The 21,662-nt window shown below is 38.7% G+C and overlaps 1 protein-coding gene across 2 annotated transcripts in view; it reads right to left on the bottom strand.

Annotated features, from left to right (window-relative positions):
* cdc23 (CDC23 (cell division cycle 23, yeast, homolog)) overlaps nt 1-21,662 on the bottom strand; it is a 35,334-nt gene that overhangs the window by 1,567 nt on the left and 12,105 nt on the right. For both annotated transcript variants that reach the window (XM_072263609.1, XM_072263610.1), the window contains exons 6-14: nt 19,610-19,742; nt 18,777-18,954; nt 15,289-15,386; nt 14,044-14,125; nt 10,567-10,720; nt 3,017-3,136; nt 1,611-1,686; nt 1,048-1,109; nt 752-830 (exon numbers count right to left, since the gene is read on the bottom strand). In XM_072263609.1, coding sequence (XP_072119710.1) covers nt 752-830; nt 1,048-1,109; nt 1,611-1,686; nt 3,017-3,136; nt 10,567-10,720; nt 14,044-14,125; nt 15,289-15,386; nt 18,777-18,954; nt 19,610-19,742 — 982 coding nt within the window. The remainder of the gene's footprint in view (nt 1-751; nt 831-1,047; nt 1,110-1,610; nt 1,687-3,016; nt 3,137-10,566; nt 10,721-14,043; nt 14,126-15,288; nt 15,387-18,776; nt 18,955-19,609; nt 19,743-21,662) is intronic.

Genomic DNA, 21,662 nt, shown 5'->3' with positions numbered 1-21,662 from the left:
TTTGAACAAAATTAAATTAGAATAACTTGGAGAATAAAATGGAGCCAAAAGACATCTGAATTGTTCTGTACATATACTGAATTTACTCAACTGTAAATTACAAGACTAATATTAGAGGATGTGTAATTTGTTGCAGCAGAGCAAGTCCTTCACTCATGCAGAGCTGCATTTCTGCAACCAAAATAAAGTTACAATATAATGTTACTTCTTTCCTAACTTAATTTTCCACAACCTTCAAGTGATGCAAGAATATTCACTACATTGCACAGGAAGATGTTATGGGTGGATCAGCATTGTGCATTCTCATACAGCTTGTAACCTGGCTGAATCATAATGAAAATACTTTCTACACTCAGGAATGTACCTCAATTAGGATTACCATCCTGATCTTTACCAGTGCTCACTGGCTCTGACATCATCTGTATCTATTTCCATTGAGTGACTGTATTATCAAAATTGACCCTGGCCTCAGAATTAGCTGCTATGGTTAAGAGGTGGTGAGGGGGGAGAACTTCCTTTCACTCAAAAACACCATCACGAACTAACAAGTCTTTAGATAGCTGGAATTGATTACTTGTTTTAAGAGTTGAATTCTGAAAGCTGGTAGCTCTATTTGTCATCAAATGTTACAAGAAAGCTTTTAAGTGATGTAGATGGAGTGCCAGTATGATAAAGCCCATCATGAATTCAAGGCATCAGATACTATATAATCAGTGCTGCTTTGCCTGTGAACCATGCAGAAGAAACTTACCCCACAATCACAGATGTCTTGGACATATTTGATGTAGCACTGAGCTGCTTGATCAGATTCACCCATCTGCTCATGAATTCTGCAAAATGATGAAAGAAAATGTTAACATTTGGTCACAGCAACACAGATCACTAAGTGAAACCCTGAATGACTGAAGACTGCAGTGAGCTGCTTGGTTTGCATTGTCTGGGCATTTCACATCTTGGCAGTTGAAAAGAATATTGAAAAACACCTTTCACAATACATTCTCTTAACCGTGAAGGATAACACTACACTACCCACTCACTGGTACTTACTTTGCTAGTTTCACCAAAGCCATTTTCTCTACATCACCAACAGAAAAAGCCCTCCAGTAACACTGGCAATTAGAAAGGAAAACAAATAATTAATTTTCAGATGACATTCAAAAGTAGGTTGAACATAATGCTATGCAGTTGTATACCAAAATAACAATCTTAATATTCTCAAGGCTAATCAGGCTGCTAAACAGTGTTACAAGGTTGTTTTCAGTATTGAACAGAGCATACAGAATGCTTAATCAGTTTCAATGTTCTTAAAAATGAGTGACCATTAGTTGTAAATAATTAATTTGGTCACAAATAATTTTCAGTTAAGAGAATAATAAAACATTTCTAATTACAATAAAATTTAAATGAAGTCAGCATTAAAAAAATGAGACTATGTCAGAATACGAAAGTACACTTGTAAGGTCTTAAAATGTTCTGGCTTTTTATTATAAACAATTAAGTGAATTATGAGATTAAAGCCCTGTCTAAACAGGTCTCACAGTTCTCATACGGCATCATCACTTGTAGTTGCACTTAAAAGTTTAAGTTCTGAATAAAAACCTGGAAGTTACCTTTTTGGCTTCAGCTAGCTGGCTCAACTTTTCATAACATTCACCCAATGCAATGAGCATTCTAGAGTCATTGGGTCTGTGGAGAAAAGTCAATAATTGAGATGGTGATAACTTGGAGAACGAGGCAAAGTATTGGGATGATATTCATCCTTAATTGTAAGGGTGTAAATTAGTAAGTTAGTTAGTCATTGTAAATTGTCCTCTGATTAGGGTGATGTTAAATAGACCATAAGACAGGAGCAAAATTAGGCAATTTGGTCCACTGAATTTGCAATGCCATTCCATCATTGCTGATCTATTATCCCCATTCTCCTGCCTTCTCCCCATAACCTTTGACGCCCTGATTAAATATATCCAATGACTTGGCCTCCACAGTTGCTCTGTGGCAATTAATTCCACCGATTCACCACCCTCTGGCTAAAGAAATTCCTCATCTCTAGTCTAAATGAACATCCCTCTATTCTGAGGCTGCGGCCTCTGATCCTAGACTCACTATAGGAAGCATCCTTCCACATCTACTCCATCTTAGCCTTTCAATATTTAATAGGTTTCAATGAGACGCCCTGCATTCTTCTAAACTTCAGTGAGTACAGAACCAGGACCATCAAACATTCCTCATACTTAACCCTTTTATTCCTGAAATTCTCGTGAATGTCCTTTGGACTCTCTCCAATGCCAGCACATCCCATCTTAGATAAGGGGACCAAAACTGCTCACAATACTTCAAGGGCGGTCTGACCAATGCCTTATAAAGCCTCAGCATTACATCCTTGCTTTTATACTCTAGTCCTCTCGAAATGAATGCGAACATTGCACTTGCCCCTTTAACACCCACTCAACCTGCAAGTTAACCTTTAGAGAATCCTGCACAAGGACTCCCTAAATTGGGGGGGTTGCAGGGCAGTGTGGCTTGTTAGGCCAGAAGGGCCTTTCCCATTCTGTACCTCTAAATAAATAAATATTGAGTACTCCTCAATCAGCTTAATATAGTATACACCAAGCTTTATGCTGTGAATACATTATATAAATTATGTAAATAAGAAATTTCACAAATCATTAGGCTACAGTTTGTTTTAGTTTAAAGTCATCAAGCTCTTGATCAGAATATACATATACAATTCTAATAAAATTGTTCGATGGCAAGTACCCTTTAAAAGTAATGTCCGACAAAGTAAGGATATTTAACAAAATTAGAACCAATACAAAATTCTCAAAAAAGGCTGAAATGTAAAAAATAATTTCCCCCATTTCAATTATTCTTGCAAAGGCCTAGTTCAAAAAATCAGTCAAAAAATCCTATTGTGAAAACAAATCTATAACTGAATATCATCTTGGGCAAACTATGCAAAAGATATATTAATTTAAGTTTTCACTGAGTTGCAGTCTTGACATCTGCACTCCCTTACCTCAACTGATGAGCTCGTCTGTAATAATACAAACAATAAAATGGCATCTTGAGGATTTCATATGTCTGCCCAAGTCCATACCAAGCTCTGTAATCTCTTTTGTTCACCTCAATAGCATGTCTGCAATAAGACAAAGAATAATTAGTGCAAGCTAATGACACTTAAACTAATGACATTTTTTTTGACTTCCCACCTCAAGAAGAATATATGTGCCTCGAAGGGGCAAACAGTGACATTGCATCAAAATCAAAACAGTGCTAAAAAGTGAATATGCTATCATCACTTGTAGTCACACTTAAAAATCCAAGTCTTTTATACACTAAGATAAGAGAACAAAAGCACAAATGAACAAATACTTTGTGCTCAACTTCAAAGAAGATGACACCAAAAATACCTCTTGAAAAGTGTGGAGAACAACAGGATAGGCAGAATGAAAAGCTGGAAGAAATTCGTATTGACTCCAAAAAACAAATTACTGAAGAAATGAATGGCACTGAAAGCCAATAAATCCCCAGGACTGATTATGTATCCCAAGGTTTTTAAAAGAGGTGTCTTTGGAGAATCTGTCATCTTCCAAAATACTAGGAATTGCAAATGGCAACTGGCCCTGTGTAAAAGAGAGGCTTTGCTTCAATTATATTGAGCATCAATGAGCCCACATTTGGAATACTGAGAACAGATGAGGTCTAGGAACCATGTTAAATGGAGAGCAGTGAACATTCATTAGATTGATTTATAGTTCGACAGGTTGATCATAAGAGGAGAGATTATGCAGACAGACCTAGCCTATAATTCAAATTTAAAGGAGAAATTATCTGATTGAAACATAAAAATTCCTTATAGGAACTGACAGGATAGATATGAGGTTGTGACTTTTGGTTCTAAGGATGGAGAAACAGCTCAAGGTGTAGACCACTCTGCACTGAGCACCAAAGAAACTTATTCACCTAGTGGATAGGAGAATTTGCTTCCCATGGCATCTGTGGAGGCTAGGGTATATTCAACATAGAAATCAATTGAATTTTGGATGCTGAAGGAATCAAGGGCTTAGAACAGAAAAATGGTACTGACTAGCAGAGTTGAAGGGATTGAATAGCTCACTAACAGCTTCTACTTCTAGTTCTTAGCTTCTTATTGGCTTTTCAGAAGCAAAAAAATACTTTTTCCCAACCAAGTTAATGGAAACATAGTATTCAGATCCACCCTCCAAACAGCGGTATCAATCTAAGTACGTCTTAAAACCAACATCATTAGTTTACTTATTTAGAGTTGTACAGATTAGGCATGATTCAACGAAATGGTGGACAGCTCAAAAAGCTGAATAAGCCACATGCGGAAATTCTGCATTTACTTTAGTACTTCAGTAAGTTTAAATTGCTGGATCCGACTTAATAACACAAACTATTTGTTGAGTTTGTAGAAGGCAAATAGGGGAAGGATGACAGAGAAGTTAGGTGAGAGGGCAGGGAGCAGGAGAAAGGTAGAACAGGGTCTGCAGGTGAGTGACAGGTAATGGACCAACCCTTGGTAAAAGAGCTGAGAGCACAGCAGCTGAGCCATATGATCAACTGAGCTGTAACTATTAACTTCCATTTGCTCTTTACACAAGGGTAGAGAATAAGTTTATGGTAGATGAGCTAAAGAATAAGGAGAGGCTAAAAGGGAATCACGTTAAAAACAGGCACAAGAAATTAATGGATACAAGTATCAGTGGCAAAGATAACAATTTCTACCCATCCCAATTATTCTTGAGAAGGTATTAGTGCGGCATCTTTCTGTATCGTAGGAATCGTGAGGATGCTCCCAGAGTACTTTTGGGTAGGATTTTGTAATTCAGACTCAACGACAATAAAGCAAGAACTTAATATTTCCAAACCAAAAACATTGTGGCACTTGGAAGGGAACCCAAGCTCCCTTGCATCCACTATTCTTGTCCTTCAGGGTTAATAGGGTCACCAGTTTGGAAATTACTGCAGAAGAAGCCTCCAAGCTGCTGCAGTGCATTTTGTAGATACTGCAGCACCATGAAGTAGAATTGACTGCTGAACAAGTGGCCGCTTTGTTCTAAGTAGCATTCACTTTCCTGCATGCTGGTGCAGTTACGCTCACCTGGGTATTTGAATCTTTTCTCAAACACATACTGACTTGGATTCTGCAAATGATGGTCCATGGTTTGGGGAGATTTAAGAAATAAATTACACTACAAGATATTTGCCATTTAACCTATTCTTGTAGCCACAGTATTTGTGGGCTTGATTAATTTAGTTTCTGGAAGAGAAACTATGTTGTTCAATTTCAATAATTTTGTTGTAGAATGTCACTGCCAAATGTCAATTATCGCTTTTATGTCTGATTTATTTTCTTGGTATTGCAGCAGCAAGCAAGGATTTAATTATTTGAGAGTTCTGAATAGAATGGATAGCTTTACAAGTTAGTATTATTCTATGAATATTTGCAGACATTGTTGAATTGATTTAGTTTATTATTTTCATATGTACCAAGATAGTGAAAAACCATCCACGCAGATCAATTCATCACAATAGTGCATTGATATGATATGATACAAGGAAGAACAACAAGCGTGCAGAATTAAGTGTTGGTTACAGAGATAGTGTGGTGTAGGTAGACAATAAGGCACAAGGTCATAATGAGGTTGAGAGTCCACTTTATACTTGGGAACTGTTGAATGGTTTTGCAATAGTGGGATTGAAACTGTCCTTGGACCTGATGGTACATACAGTACTTTCAGGTTTCTGTATCTTCTGCTCGGTGGGAGAGGGGAGAAGAAAGGACGTTTAGGGTGGGTCAGCTCTTTGATTACGCTGACTGGTTTAACTGGGGCAGCGAGAAGTGTACAGAGTCACGGAGGGGAAGGTTGGTTTCCTTGATGAGCTGAGTCCACAACTCCCTGCAGTTTCTTGAGGTTATGGGTAGAGCTGTTACCATACCAAACTGTGATGCATCCAGAAAGAATACTTTCTAATGGTTCATCAATAAAAATTGGTAAGGGTCAATGGGAATATGCCAAATTTCTTTAGCCTCCTGAGGAAGTCGAGGTTATGGGGTTGATATGGTTGGGCCAGGACAAGATACGGATGTTCACTCCTAGGAACTTAAAGCTCTCAACCTTCTCTATTCCAGCACTGCTGATGTGCACCGTCCCACCCTGCCTGAAATCAATAATCAGCACTTCCATTTTGCTGGTATTGAGGGAAAGGTTGTTGCTCTGATACTATGTTACTGTAGGCTCTCCATCTCCTTCTTGTATTCCAAATTTGGCCACAGAGTTGGGATGTATAGAGAGTAAGTAGGGGGCTGTGGCCACAATCTTGTGGGGCACCATTATTGAGAATAATTATGAAAAATGTGTTGTTGCCTATCATTACTTATTGCAGTCTGTTAGTCAGAAAGTCAAGGATCCAGCTTCAAAGGAGGGTGTTGAGACCCAGATCTAGGAGTTTGGAGATACATTTACTTGGAACTATAGTATTGAAAGTGACTGTAGAGAATAAACAGTAGTCTAAATTTCATTCGGTGCATTTACAGTCCAGGGGCTGCAGAGACGAGTCTCGGCCTAGAAAGATGGTGTCTGGTAACCTCTCTCTATTCCTTTCTGAGGTTCTTAACTGCTTTAAGATGACCACTATCAGTCTGGTGTGAAAAAAAAAGATGCTTTAATGGCTACCACCTGGTAGCTCTAACATCCACCATCGTGAGGTGCTTTGAGAGGCTGGTCAGGACACACCAACTCCAGCCTCCTAGACAACCATGGCCCACTGTAATTCATCTACCACTAAGAAAGCTCCATGATGGATGCCATCTCCCTGGCGTACACTCATCTATGCAACATGCTGATAACAAAGACACCTACATGAAATTTCTATTTATGATCTACAGCTTTGCCTTTCAATAACATAATTCCCAGCAAACTCATCTCCATACTCTAAGATGTAGAATCCTGCACCCACTCCTGCAACTATATTTTTGACTTCCTGTGCAACAGACCACAATCAAAACAGTTGCCCTGTGAGGCTGTGTCCTCAATCTTAAAGTACTTCCCATGCATTCAGGATTGTGTTGCCAAATTCTTCTCTAACTTCACTTCCAAGTTTGGAGGTGTCCGGATCTTAAGTGATGACTAGACTATAAGAAATTGCCAAGTGGTGAATGCAGCCCAGTCCATTACGCAAAACCAGCTTCTCCTCCATTAAATCTTCTTGCTGCCACAGGTAAGCAGCCAACATAATCAATGACCACCCCCACCCTGGTCATTCTCTCTTTACTTCCTTCCTGTTGGGCAGAAGATACAACAAAACTTGAGAGCAAGTAACACCAGGCACAGGGACAGCTTCTTTCCTCCTGTTATTAGATCTTCAAAGGATCTCTCATGCGAAGACTGGAACTCGATCTCCCAATCTACCTCATCAGGCCCTTTACACTTCATGTTTACCTGCACTGCACTTTCTCTGCAACTGTAACACGACATTCTGCATGGATTTCCATTTTATCACCTTGGTGTACTTGTCTATGGAATAATCTCTCTGGAAGGTATTCAAACAAAAGCTTTTCACTGTAACTTGGTACACGTGACAATAATGAAACAATATAATCAAATACAGGAAAGTGAAGATAGTGTGAGGGAACAAATAGGAAGGATTAATTTAGGTTCCTGTGGTCTGCAGGTATGATTCTGGTGGAGATGGAACCTAATCAATCCTGGGGAGTGCACAGCCACAGAACTGGGATCAATATCACCCTGAGGTGTGCTCACTCATTTTGGAGGGGTTTAGTTTGCCAGGGCATGAGAAACAGTGTGCAGATTCAGAAGTAAGAATGGAAACAGAAGGTAAAGAATCAGTAAACAGGGCAGGAAGGCAGGCAAATAAAAAGGCTGGAAGGCAGACAGCAATAGCAGGCATGGTTTAAATACAAGCAAGTTGATGAATAAGGTGGAGAAGCCAAAGCCATAAAGTACCATAGCTTTAAGTAAAACATCAACAAAGAAAAAAGGTATAAAATGTAGCTCTTTGTCTTTACTTACAGGAATTTCTGATAAGATGGTGATAATTAATTTTAAAAATTTACTACCAGATAAAGAAATGTCTGCTTAAGGCAGATGGATGATATATTGGAAGCTTCAACAAGGACATAAGAAAAACACGAAAAGAAACAAAGGACCAAATCATTCAACCCACCACCATAGAGTAGTAATATGCAGATCCCTTCACCAAAAAAAATAGCCTATTTTACTCAACTGTAGATTACTTTAGCAAAAGTGGACCAAATATGTTTACTGGAAAGGAAATCTCCATTGAAGCAAATAAGCTGACACTGAGAAAATGGGTGAGACCTTGTGTTTAAGAGCCTTACAGAGTAAGAAAAACAATTTTGAAAATCAGATTTAGTACTCAATAATGCAATGAAGTCTCAAGGCATATAAAAATGCACAAAGCATTAAAATATTTGCATGTAGATACACTGAGCAAGACAGTAACAGAAGGCAGGAGATTCCAACTGTTCAATTACTTTAACTATAAGCTCAAAATGTTAGGTTAACAAACTGACAATTCCCCAGTTTCAAATACCAGTACCACTGAAGAAGAAAGTTATAGCCTCCAGGGAGATATGAATGGACAAGTCAGGTGGACAGAAAAGCAGAGAATAAACTTCAATTTAATGAAGTGTGAGGCAACAGATTTTGGAGAGAACAAACCAAGGAAGGGATTCACAAACACAAGTCATTCTGCAGATGTGGGAAAGCCAGAACAGCACTCAAAATTTTGGAGGAACTCAGGTCAGGTAGCATCTAAGGAAATGAATAAACAGTTGACATTTTTGGTCCAAGACCCTTCACCGGTGTTGTAAAGAATTCATAATATGAATTGTAAACTTCTTTCACAATGAAGTTTATAGGAACCGAAGTCAAGGCAATAAATAGTATTTGAAATGCATAGAATGTTGTTCTATGCTAAGCCTAGATTAAGAGAGATGATGTCAAGACTTTGAAACAATAAAACAGCTGCAGCTCGGTGCTCCTTACATTTCAGTTCAGTTCACAAAAGTACGATTGGACAAGGTGGGGATATAGAAAATTTTCAATGGTATTGACCGTATGGCAGAATTTTAACTGAAGAAAGACTAACTGTGTTGAGGTTATTTCTGTGGGACAGAGGAGATCGAATTTGATCTGATTTGAGATATCTGAAATTATGTGAAGCCTAGACAGAGAAAATAGAACGGAGCTATCTGCCCAAGTAAAGAGGCAAAAGCCAGACCTCAGACAAGTGGGCAAAAAAAATCCTCAAAGTGGTGGGGTTCTAGAACTCAGTGCCTGAACATGAGTTAACGCAAAAATGCTCAACACATTAAAAAAAAGTGAAAGCACCAAAACTTTCAGTACTTGGAAGGGGGCAGGTAAGGGGAAGCACCAGAGATACATTGTGCAATGATCAATAAACCAGTTGTTTGGAATCAACTGATCTTGCCTGGTGTCTCAGGGCTGGGTGTGTCTGCACCTGCAGCACCCCCCATCCCGGCACTCTTTCCCTGCCACCTGTCCCACACCTCTCCAGAGGTACTCCACCCTTGGCATTCCCAACATCTTTTGCTCATGCCTGATTTACAAACTCGCTCCCTTAGGTGTATATATATCTATGCTAAAAAGGAGAATCAAGATGGCAAATTGAATGCTGGCCTTCAATTCTGGTGGCTATGCTGCAACTGTGTTAGGTAATGAAGAGGCTGCACCTAGTGTACTGCACGCAATTTTCGTCTCCTTATTTGAGGAAAGATATACTAGTTTTGAAGGCGGTGTAGAGGAAGTTTCAGAGATGGAGGGGTCAGGTTAGTTTACGAGAAGAGACTTGAGTCACCTAGGACTACACTTGTTGGAATTTAGAAAAATGAAAAGGCTTCTTATAGAAACATATACAATTAAGAAAGGGATAGATAAGATAGAGACAGTAAAGTTGGTTCCACTTGTAAGTGAGACTAGAATTAGAGGACATAGTCTCAAGATTCAGTGGAATAGATTTAGGACCGAGAAGAGGAGAAACTGCTTTTCCCAGAAAGTAGCAAATCTGGGAATTCTCTGCCTAGAGAAGCAGTAGAGGCCACCTCATTAAATATAGTTAAGACACAGTTAGATAGATTTTTACATAGCAGGGCAATTAAGGATTATGGGGAAAAGGCAAGTAGATGGAGTTGAGTCGGTTAGATCAGCCATGATCTTATTGAATGCTGAAGCAGGCTCAAAGGGTCAAATGGTCTACTCCAGCTCCCATTTCTTATGTTATTACCTTTGAAACCTGAGAACAAGATCTACTAATGACACAGCTAAAATGATGCTTCTAGTAGTACATTTGCAATTTGTCATCAACTACAGATAACATGGGTTGGATAAACAGAGGGCTCTGGTGGTCAAATATATCCCAGAGTGTGAGGATGAGTGCGCTTATTTCCACAATGAGTGAATGTAAAAAGCACACAAGGACTGGATGTATACAGGTTTTAAAAGAGCAAGATTCCTAATGCAATCAACTGGAAAGTACCTGTAGGCTTGAATTGCTGCTGATATGTTCTTCATCTCCATATACTCATGGCCCATTAACGTCCAGGCACCAAGATAACGAGGATTTAACTTTAGTGCTCGTTGGAAGTACAGGGCTGCTTTCTCATGTTGAGATCTTAAACTGTAGTAATTGCCTTGAATAGAAGAGAGAGAACGTTCCATTAAAATTTAGATTCATTGCAGCAACTCCAAGCAGTAGAGACCCAAAGGCCTTTGGATGAATCCTAACCCACACTTAGTGAGGTAACTCATGCTAGGTAATAGTCTGAGTACTGTTTTTCTGGGAGGTGAGATTACCACATTTCCTTTTACTGATGCCATCAATTGAGAATGGCTAGAAAGTGACAACACAATAGAATAAGATTAGGCTGGGACAATGGTTTCTATATTGATAAAAATTTCATTCTTTATACATGGGAAATGCTCAAATAATGGAAGATATAAACATAAATGGAAACAGTACCAAAACTTTTAATACAAATGAAGGCCACTGATTCGATATACCCTACTTCTGTATTGCAAATTGACACAGGAATGTACCCAAAAATTACTAAAGATTAGATTAACCAAACAATTTGCCTTTTAATTCAAACCAAGATTAAATGCGCACCTTCCAAATCTTTTTAAGTCTTCCAAATCCTTTTCCCTCATTCCCGTTTGAACACTCCTGCTGCAGCCAACCATAGTTTTGACAAGAAACTACAAAGCCCCCATAAAGGAATTACCAGAGATTACCTGTTACTTTGTATAAAGAGTAATCATCTAAAACACAAGAAAGTCTGCAGATGCTGGAAATCCAAAGCAACACACACAAAATGCTGGAGGTTACGCAGCATCTATGGAGAAGAGTAAAAGTCGAAGTTTCGGGCCAAGACACTTCTTTCTTCTATTTCCGGCAGTTTAGATGTATCTAGGTGTATTACTGCCCTCCGCAGGATGTATAATTAATTATAGAAATTCAAGGAACTCAAATTCTCGAATATAACTTAGTCTCACGTATAAACTGAATAATAGACTCTTCAATCAGATGTTGATTCTCTTGATGGCCAGACAAACATTTAATAGAAAACCAAAATACGTTTAAGCCAGATGGCCTCTTGAACAACATGCTTCTTTCAATTTTGTATCGATTACAGCTCAGCAAAACATGCTGGACTGTCTCTGGACTACCACAGTCACATAATCCAGTAGGATGTTTTCCTATTATCTTTAAATAATAGTTTAGCCCACAATGCCCCAACCTAAGTCTTGTAAATTTCACCATATCTCTACGACTTAAAAGGTAACAGTCTGAGACCTTTTCAACTAATGGGTGACTAGAAAAATAATGCCTGCCGTTTAATTCATTTTCCCAATCCTCCTCCCACTTCTTCTCTATACCTTTTTTAATCCTACTTCTCAATTCTGCTCTGCCTAGGGGAACTCTAATTTCTACTTGCCTGCTCTGTAAGGAAGACTTTGCAATGCCATCCACAATTTCATTTCCCTCCACCCCAGCATGCCCAGGTATCCATGAAAATCTAACTGCACAACCCATCTTCCCTACTCTAAACAACACTAAGAGAATCTCAACAACTATGTCAGGACGAGCTTTTGATTTATTCCTTTTTATAGCCTCTCAGGCAGCAGCAGAATCCGAACAGATGATAACCCTACATGGTCGAGAATCTTCTACCCACCATAAGGCCCAGAGGATTGCTAATAATTCTGCTACAAAGACAGAAACACCATCTGAAACCCGGTGACCAATCCTAACTCCAAGTTGAGACACATACATCCCAAATCCTGCCCTACTGCTCTCTGGGTCCACTGAGCCATCAGTAAAAATCTTCAGATAAGATCCCCATTTATTCTCGGGAGGCGGGAGGAGAAGATGGCAATGCGACGCAGTTCGCGCAGCTCTCTGGTGAAATGATATCGTATTTGTAAGTAGGATGCCGTGCACAATTCTAATTCGATCGGGACAGACGTGAGAAGCACAAAGGAACATCTGGAGAAATTTTTGAAGTGCCCGGTTCGCTGCCGCTGCTACTGTGTGATCAAGAATCTCCGGAGGGAAGGCCCCAAAATCCCCGGCTTTGCCTGCTGCTGGCGACCGAGGCTGGGGTCGAAGCGTTCGGCAGAGATGGTGCTCGGTACTCAGTGTCGGAGGGCTGATCGGAGCTTGAAGTTTTCGGACGACTCAGAGTCGGACTGTGGTCAGGCATGGCAGGGAGAGTTTTCTTCCTTCTCCCGTCTGCGTGAGATGTGGGATTTTCCAAAGACCTTGAACTTTTTTACTGTGCCCATGGCCTGTTCTTCATCAAGTTATGGTATTCTTGCACTGTTGTAACTGTATGTTATAATTATGTGGTTTTTGTTAGTTTTTCAGTCTTGGTCTGTCCTGTGTTTTGTGATATCACACCGGAGGAATATTGTATCATTTCTTAATGCATGCATTACTAAATGACAATAAAAGAGGACTGCATGTCCTCATGATCTAATCTATATTCATTTGTGATCAACGCTGATGATGACACTTCTTTAGTAATTATCTAAGCTCCTATAATGCACAGCCTTGCTCCAAAGATTTGGAAAATGTTGAATTCAATGGGCAAGTTGAAATATCTTTAATATCAGTGCAGGATTCCAGACCATCAAGAAGACTTAAGATAACAGTTTTAAATTCCCCAAAGAGAATCACTGTTCTCTTGTACATCTAAATCCTGTTGGTCTTAAATATAGAGAAACTTCAACTCTATTCAATAAGGTACGAGTGTGCTGGTCAATCTTTTGCTTGGTGTTTCAATATTCTCATTAAAAGTGGGATAAAGAGAAAATAATAATGAACATGCTTATTTCACTGTGGATCTAAAATGCTGCTTAAATTCTTCAAAAAAGAACTGAATGGCACGTTTGGAGTCCAAATACTCTGTGCCACTGGCTGGCGACACAGACTGTAAGCATGAACCTTTATATCTGATTTTAATTCTCAAGCACGACGACAGTCATTTTTCATGGGAAGAAACGGGAGGAGTGTCAATCAATATCAAAGTGTGCCATGTTCTTATATGACTTACTGGCTGCAGGTGGGCACTGCAAAGTAGCAGACGCAAAATAATGTAGAAACTCAACAAACAGCAGATAAAACTTCCTTCACAAGTCTCAACTAAATAAGAGGGTTAAATGGTCATTAACAGATCAAATTAGTATTTTGGTTTGTTTATCAAATTATTAAGCAACAATGCCCTGAAAAAGGATCTAGTGTTTTCCCAGCGTATATGACAAACGAACTCTTCTCGGGCTTTGACCCAGGTACAGGTATCGATTATAACCGACACTTCGATAACAGACTCTGCCATCTTCTTCAGGGACGTTCATCATCTAAACGTCGGTTATAATCAATACCTGCACCTGGCTTGAGCCCAGGAAAAGTTTATTTGCCAATAATAACCTGCCTGAAACAAACAACACTTACCTATCACACAACATGTTTCCACTCGATACTTGTCGATTTCACAGAGATTATGTGCCAGGTAACTCAGCTCAGGCTTCATGTTCTAATTGAAATATAAAAACAGGAACAAACATAATTATTTACTATCATTTGGGACTAAAGTCAACTTTTATTTACTTTATTTTGCTTTAATCAAATTTATGTAAGAAAATTCTTTTGGCACAAATACAATCTGAGATGACACTAACAGTCTTCACACTTTCACATCAAAGATAATTTAAATATGATGCTCTGGGAAAATAATTGACTTGGTACTTCTACTCAGAAAAGGAAAAGTACCCCCAGAATTACTAAAGGTTAGACAGATTGCACAATTTGCCTCTCCTGTGAAAACAAGATTAAATATGTGCATTTCCAGGTTTCTTTTCAGTCCTCCAAATCCTTCTCCCTCATTCTCCTGTTTTGATGAGAAACTGCACAGTCTTCCAAAAGGAATCACCAGAGGTTGCCATCTAGCATTTTGTATGTTTCCTCAGTATTTTGCTCTTCCTGCACAATTTATTTAAAAATTTTTCTTATTGTAACTTATAGTAATTTTAATGTATTGCACTGTAATGCTGCCAGAAAACAAATTTCACGATATACATCAGTGATAATAAACCCGAACTGATTGTATAAAGAGTATTTATCACAACCTTGCTTCGAAGACTTGAAATATGTTGATTTCAACAGGCAAGATGAAATTTCTTTAATGTTAACGCAGGATTTCAGTGAAAATACGAGCATGCTAGAGTAGTCATTAGCTGCCTGGATGAATGGAGTTCCGACGCCACCAAGCGTAATGTCATCAAGACACAGATTACTAATCAGGCATCCTATTCTTCACACTGAATCAGAGCACTCACTCTGATCATTAACGTATCAAGGCTGAATTTTAGTGCTTAATAGTTATTTGTGAAACTTGTATGGTCTTTATCCAATAAGGGACAGGAGAGAAGAGCAAAGCAAATAACTAAATTTTGTAAGAATTTAGATTTTGTCACACAAAATATCGTTACATTAGAAAAATTATTATTATTTGACAACATTGCTATCAGAATATGGCACTAGTTTAAGCATTATGCAATAAAGTTTTGTATCACTTCTAGGAAAAAGCAGAAACCATTAAGTAAATTATGTTAGATTTCTTCAACTACACAAGATGGAAATTAGTTGCTTACATTCTTAGACTTTTGAATACTTTTGAACATGTCTATTATGTCTTACCCGAACATACAGGAGATTGGATAGAGTGTCCATATTCTCTATTCTATATGGATCTTGATTCCGTAACTCATTAAAAAGGGTTAAAGCTCTATCAATGTCTAAGGATTGCAAAGAAATGAAAAACAAAATCAGCATTTCCTGAACTTATGATGCTCAAACATATCCAGATTGGAACATAATGAATCAAAAGAACCCTTCATCCAGCAAACATTTGTTCAGCAAAGCACACTGATAATTAAGAAATCTTTATAAATCATAAAACTAAAACGAGAAATGTTTATATCATCCCAACTTCAAAACAAATATAGAAGTGCTCAATTTTTTTAAAAAAAGCAAAAATTAATCTTGGGTACACCTTGTCTAAATTAGTTGAGCCAATAAGTGGTCATCATCCGCAGTTGCTTTCACACACCCAGTAACATACAAAACGTTCAATGAATTGGAGGGACATCAGACTGTGGTAGCACATAACTTCTTCAGCAAAGGCAGATGTCAATGATAAGATGTTAATTCAATTTTAGCCAGAAAAAACAAGAGATAGATTTTAATTTGAGTTTTGAATATTTATTTGGCAAGGACTAGTTTCTTGTTAAATAAACAAATTATCAGGACAGTTTAACAGGAACACAAATTCTGGAAGAACCCAGCCAGTAAAGCAGCATCTGCCGAAACATAAATCAGTTTTGGGTCAGGGACTCTCCTCAGAATTGAAATGTTAATTGATTCCTCATCCCACAGATGCTACCTGACTGGCAGAGATTTTCCAGCTTTTCAGTTTTTTGTTTCCGATTTCAGCATCTTCAATTTTTTTTTTTGTTTTCCACATTGGGAAACTCGAGCCAGAGCTTTAGCTTTCAATTTTAGCTCTTAGCTTATACACATAACTGTCTAAAAAGAAGGCACAATTCGTTAAAACTGTCATAGAATATCAAGCACAATTTTATTCAAATCAACCTGAGTTTCCATGATCATCTAAACTTTTATTTTTAAATAGTGCTGGAAGCACACATCCCTGGTCTAAGTTAATCAGCGCTGGAAATTGCTGCTAATTGCATGTATCTGACAGCCTCTTGCAAGCAAAGGAACTAATAAATATGTTTGAAAAGGTCTGTGTGTAGTCAAGTTTATTTAGAACATGACTACTCCTTTCTTCAACAATGGAAAATGTGTATTTTAGGTTTTTAAAAAAATAATTTAAAAGCAAGTTGTTCACGAATTAAAGATATTTTTTGAGATAAACTAATTTTGTCTGCAACTAATCAAATTTTAATGAGACACTGTTCTAAGTAAATCAGAAGCATTTTAAAGAAAAATCTGCATTGGTATTACTAAATAGACAAACTGTAAATCATATATTTCTTCTTTAGACAAATGGTACATCTGTGCCAAAGCCTCTTTTCCAGCAGATCAGATCAATGTGATCAGGTTCGATCAGGTAGATAGAGGGAAGCTGTTTCATTAGCATTTGGTTTTAGGACCAGTCACAGATACAAAATATAGGCCATAACATATAAAGGAGAGGATACAGATAATGCAAAGCAGTTATCGTCTGGAACTCAGAATGTTGGACTGTAGGTTTCATCCAGGTTTTAAAAACAGAAATAGATAGGCACTTGGAAGTGCATAATTTGTAGAACAGTGGAGAAAGAGTAAGTTTCAAGCTTTAGAGATGCTGCTACGGATAAGTAATGGATGAGATGGTGGAGAAGCTGCCTGTGCCATATCACAAAATAACATACAGCGATGGTTGGTGGTGGTGGTGGGAGACTTGGAGTTGATAGTTGGAAAGCACTTTATTATCTCCTTAGAGGCTACCAGGAACATAACTGCTGTCATGCCACAGAAGTGGTGTAGGCCTCACATTTAAAAAAAAATTTCCTGGCATCCTGCATGAGTAAGCTGATGTGCTTATCTAAAACTAGGTTAATAGGACTCCCAGTTATGAAATACCCCAAACTTGTCTTTGTTCTTTTCATGTAAAAGATGAGCTGTTAGAAAGAGTGAAGCATTTCTGGAGTAACTGGGTTAGTTCAAAATAAGTTACCAAAGTCCAAAGTAAATTTATTATTAATGTATATACATGACACCATATACAACCCTGGGCATACTTAATAAATCCAGTAGTCATAATAGAATCAATGAAAGACCACACCAACAGGGCTGACAACCAGTGTGCAAAAGACAACAAAAAGAAAGAAGAAAATAATAAATATTGAGAACATGAGATGAAGGATCCCTGAAAATGAGTCCATAGGTTGTGGGAATAGTTCAGTGACGGGGCGAGTGAAGTTGAGTGAAATTATCCCCTCTGGTTCAGGGGCCTGATGGTTGAGAGGTAAACATGAGAAAATCTGCAGATGCTGGAAATTCAAGCAACACACATCAAAGTTGCTGGTGGAATGCAGCAGGTCAGGCAGCATCTATAGGAGGAAGTACAGTCGACGTTTCAGGCCTAGACTCTTCATCAGGAGTAACAGAAAAGAGAGATAGTAAGAGAGTTGAAAGTGGGAGGGGGAGGGGGAGACCCGAAATGATAGAAGACAGGAGGGGGAGGGGATGAAGCCAAGAGCTGGGAAGTTGATTGGCAAAAGGGATACAAGGCTGGAGAAGGGGGGTATCATAGGATGGAAGGCCTTGGAAGAAAGAAAGGGGCAGGGGAACACCAGAGGAAGATGGCGAACAGGCAAGGAGTTACTGTGAGAGGGAAAGAGAGGGAAAAAAAATTAGGGATGGGGTAAGAAGGGAAGGAGGGGCATTAACAGAAGTTAGAGAAATCAATGTTCATCCCATCAGGTTGGAGGCTACCCAGACGGAATATAAGGTGTTGTTCCTCCAACCTGAGTGTGGCTTCATTACGACAGTAGGGGAGGCCATGGATTGACATATCAGAATGGGAATGGGATGTGGAATTAAAATGTGCGGCCACTGGGAGATCCTACTTCCTCTGGTGGACAGAGCATGAGTGTTCAGCGAAATAGTCTCCCAATCTGCGCCAGGTCTGACCAATATATAGAAGGCCACACTGGGAGCACCGGACACAGTATATCACACCAGCAGACTTACAGGTGAAGTATTGCCTCACCTGGAAGGACTGTCTGGGGCTCTGAACAGTGGTGAGGGAGGAAGTGTAAGGGCAGGTGTAGCACTTGTTCCAATTACAAGGGTAAGTGCCAGGAGGGAGGTCGGTGGGAAGAGATGGGGGGACAAATGGACAAGAGAACCTTGTAGGGAGCAATCCCTGCGGAAAGCAAAAAGTGGGGGGGGGGCGGCGGGGGGAGGGAAAGATGTGCTTGGTGGTGGGATCCCACTGAGAGGTACTTTAGAATCTTAATGTGAACTTTTATAAAGTATTAACTTTTATAAAGTATTAACTTCTAGAAATGGAAGTTGAAAAATGATAGGTTTTATAAATATAAATCCAAAATGAAGGCCGTCTCAACTGGATCAATGCAAAAATGAAGCAACTGCAATCCACTCCTAATACTGACCTCTAACATTGTGATAAGCCACAGCAATTTGAGAGATGATATAAGTGCTTTTGGAAAAGCCAGCGTCAATCAGGTTTTGATATTTCTGAAGAGCCTCTTCAATTAACTGCAGCTCTGTGTAAATGTGAGCCAGGAAGAATTCTTTCATCCATGTACTGGGCAGAACCATGGGCTTGAGCTGCAAGAGAAAAAGCAAAGGGTACTCGGTAACAGCAATGTGTACAAGTGAACACTAAAATCATTGCAATCAGAACTTTAACAAGTATTTTACAGAAAAATAAATTTCTCTGCCTTTTTTCACGATAGAGAAAATCATCAGAAACAGTACACTGTTGTAGGTAATCTTTTCAAAGGCAGAGATGCCAACTCCAGATCAACAGTTCAACGAGAGGTCTGTCTTTCCTTTCAAATACAGATCAGAACTGAATAAGGGCACTTCTATGCAATGCAATGGTTTAATTTAGCTTTTATTCATTTTTAAATCAGCAACACTTCAGAAATATTTAATTTAATTAAGCCCAAATCCCAATATTCTAAAAGCTTACATATTCTATGCTGATTTTTCCACTGTAGAGAAAAATGATATATAGCACAGAACAATACAAATATATATAGAATACAGAACATTACAGCACAACATGGGCCCTTTGGCCCACAATGTCATGCCAACCAATTAACCTACTTCACGAGTAATCTAACCCTTCCCACTTACATAGCACAGACCCTCCATTTTTCTCATGCACAGGCATAACTTAGTCTCTATAGATAAATTAAAGTTATGTAAATATATTTGTCAAGATAGATTCTCCGCAGAAAGGAAAAAAATTACCTACCATCTCCTTGTCAGTAATGAGGTTACAGAGTTCAAGCCAAGCTCCCCAATGCAGCGGCAAACTATGTGTAGCTTCCACAAACACATCAATGGCTTCTTTAATCAAGTCAAGCTTTCGTAGGACTACTCCATACCTAACATATAAATTCTAACTTAATGTCATTGTGTATAACAGTATCAACCAATCTACGCTTGTGTCTAAGTTTAAATTAACAACTTATTACAAATAGCATATATCCCTGATTACAACTAAAACTCATTTATTGTTATTTAATGAGATGATATTGTGCAATTTTAAACAGTCAAATTTATACATTTCAATTACCATGCTAAAGTGAATGTCTTCTTCAAATTTTCTCTACCCCATCTCCACAAAAGGTACCGACTCTTACTTGCACAAGTCATTAAACTTTGGAGCTCTAAGAGTGCGCCCAATGCTCACTAGTTAGTTAATTAATATTCATTTTATATTAAGGAAAAGCTATTGATCAGCAAGAAGATATTAATAGAAATACAGTTTTAATAAACTAACAAACTTGGTAATCGCTGAAGGAAGATATCATCTTTCATTTGACACTAAAAGTTCGATTCTGAAGGGGTTGTGCTTTGAGTTCAAGTAATTCATGCAAATACACAAGGTCAAAGGAAGTATAAAATAAGGAAGAATATCAGACAGTATCATTCCAAAAGAACTGCTCAGTCATCCAACAGAATTATCTCCTACATGAATTCCACACTTCTGCCTTACTCCCATACTCTGTTAACAATGTTCTCTCATAATTCCAGACTTTTCTCATCACTACTCTGACCAGGAATCACCCTCATACAGATTATTTTTAGTCTGAAGAGGATCTATTTGACACTATTGCCAGGTTTATTATCCAGCCATCTACACTTGGGCCTCCTTCTTCAATCGTATGACTTGCTGTTTAGAATAATCCATTACTTTCAAAGATGAAAAGAACAATTCCCTCTAAACTTTCCCAATACCTTAGCACCAGCTACCAGTCCTACAGTTACTCAAAGGTCCTGAATACCTTTGTTTCCAGAATTGAGCACAGAATTAAAAATATGATCAAAGCAATGGCAACTGAAAGCAAAACTTCAGAAAACTTGTTACCATGGTTTTGGTTCAGTCCTATAGTAAGGAATTTATAGACCAGTTAGCCTGACCTCAGTGGTTGGGAAGTGAATTGTTAAGGATGAGGTGATGGAGTACTTGGTGACACAGGACAAGGCAGGACAAAGTCAGCATGGTTTCCTTAAGGAAAAATCCTGCCTGACAACCCTATTGGAATTCTTTGAGGAGATCACAAGTAGGATAGATAAAGGGAATGCAGTGCATGTTGTATATTTGGACTTTCAGAAGGCAAGTTAAGAGCCCATGGTATTACAGGAAAGTTACTAACATGGTTAGAGCATTGGCTGATTGGTAGGAAGCAGTGAGTGGGAATAAAGGGATCCTTTTCTGGTTGGCTGCCAGTGACTAGTGGTGTTCCACAAGGGTTGGTGTTGGGACCACATGTCTTTATGCTGTACATAAATGATTCAGATGATGAAATAGATGGCTTTGTTGTGAAGTTTGCAGATAATATGAAGATAGGTGGAGGGGCAGGTAGTGTTGAGGAAACAGGTAGGATGCAGAAAGGCTTAGACAGATTAGGAGAACGGGCAAGAAAATGACAAATGAAATACAATGTTGGAAAATGCATGGTTATGTACTTTGGTAGTAGAAATAAATGTGCAGACTATTTTCTAAACGGGGAGAAAATCCAGGAATCTGCGATGCAGAGGGACTTGGAAGTTCTTGTGCAGAAAACCTTGAAGGTTAACTTGCAGGTTGGTCGGTGGTGAGGAAAGCAAATGCCATGTTAGCATTCATTTCAAGAGGTCTAGAATACAACAGCAAGGATGTGATGTTGAGGCTTTAAAAGGCACTGGTTAGGCCTCACTTTGAGTACTGTGAACAGTTTTGGGCCCCTCATCTTAGAAAAGATGTGCTGGTATTGGAGAGGGTCCAGAGGAGGTTTACAAGGATGACTCCAGGAATGAAA

Source organism: Mobula birostris, chromosome 7 (assembly GCF_030028105.1).
Source record: "Mobula birostris isolate sMobBir1 chromosome 7, sMobBir1.hap1, whole genome shotgun sequence".
NCBI lineage: Eukaryota > Metazoa > Chordata > Chondrichthyes > Myliobatiformes > Myliobatidae > Mobula > Mobula birostris.
This window is presented reverse-complemented; position numbering and strand designations above follow the sequence as displayed.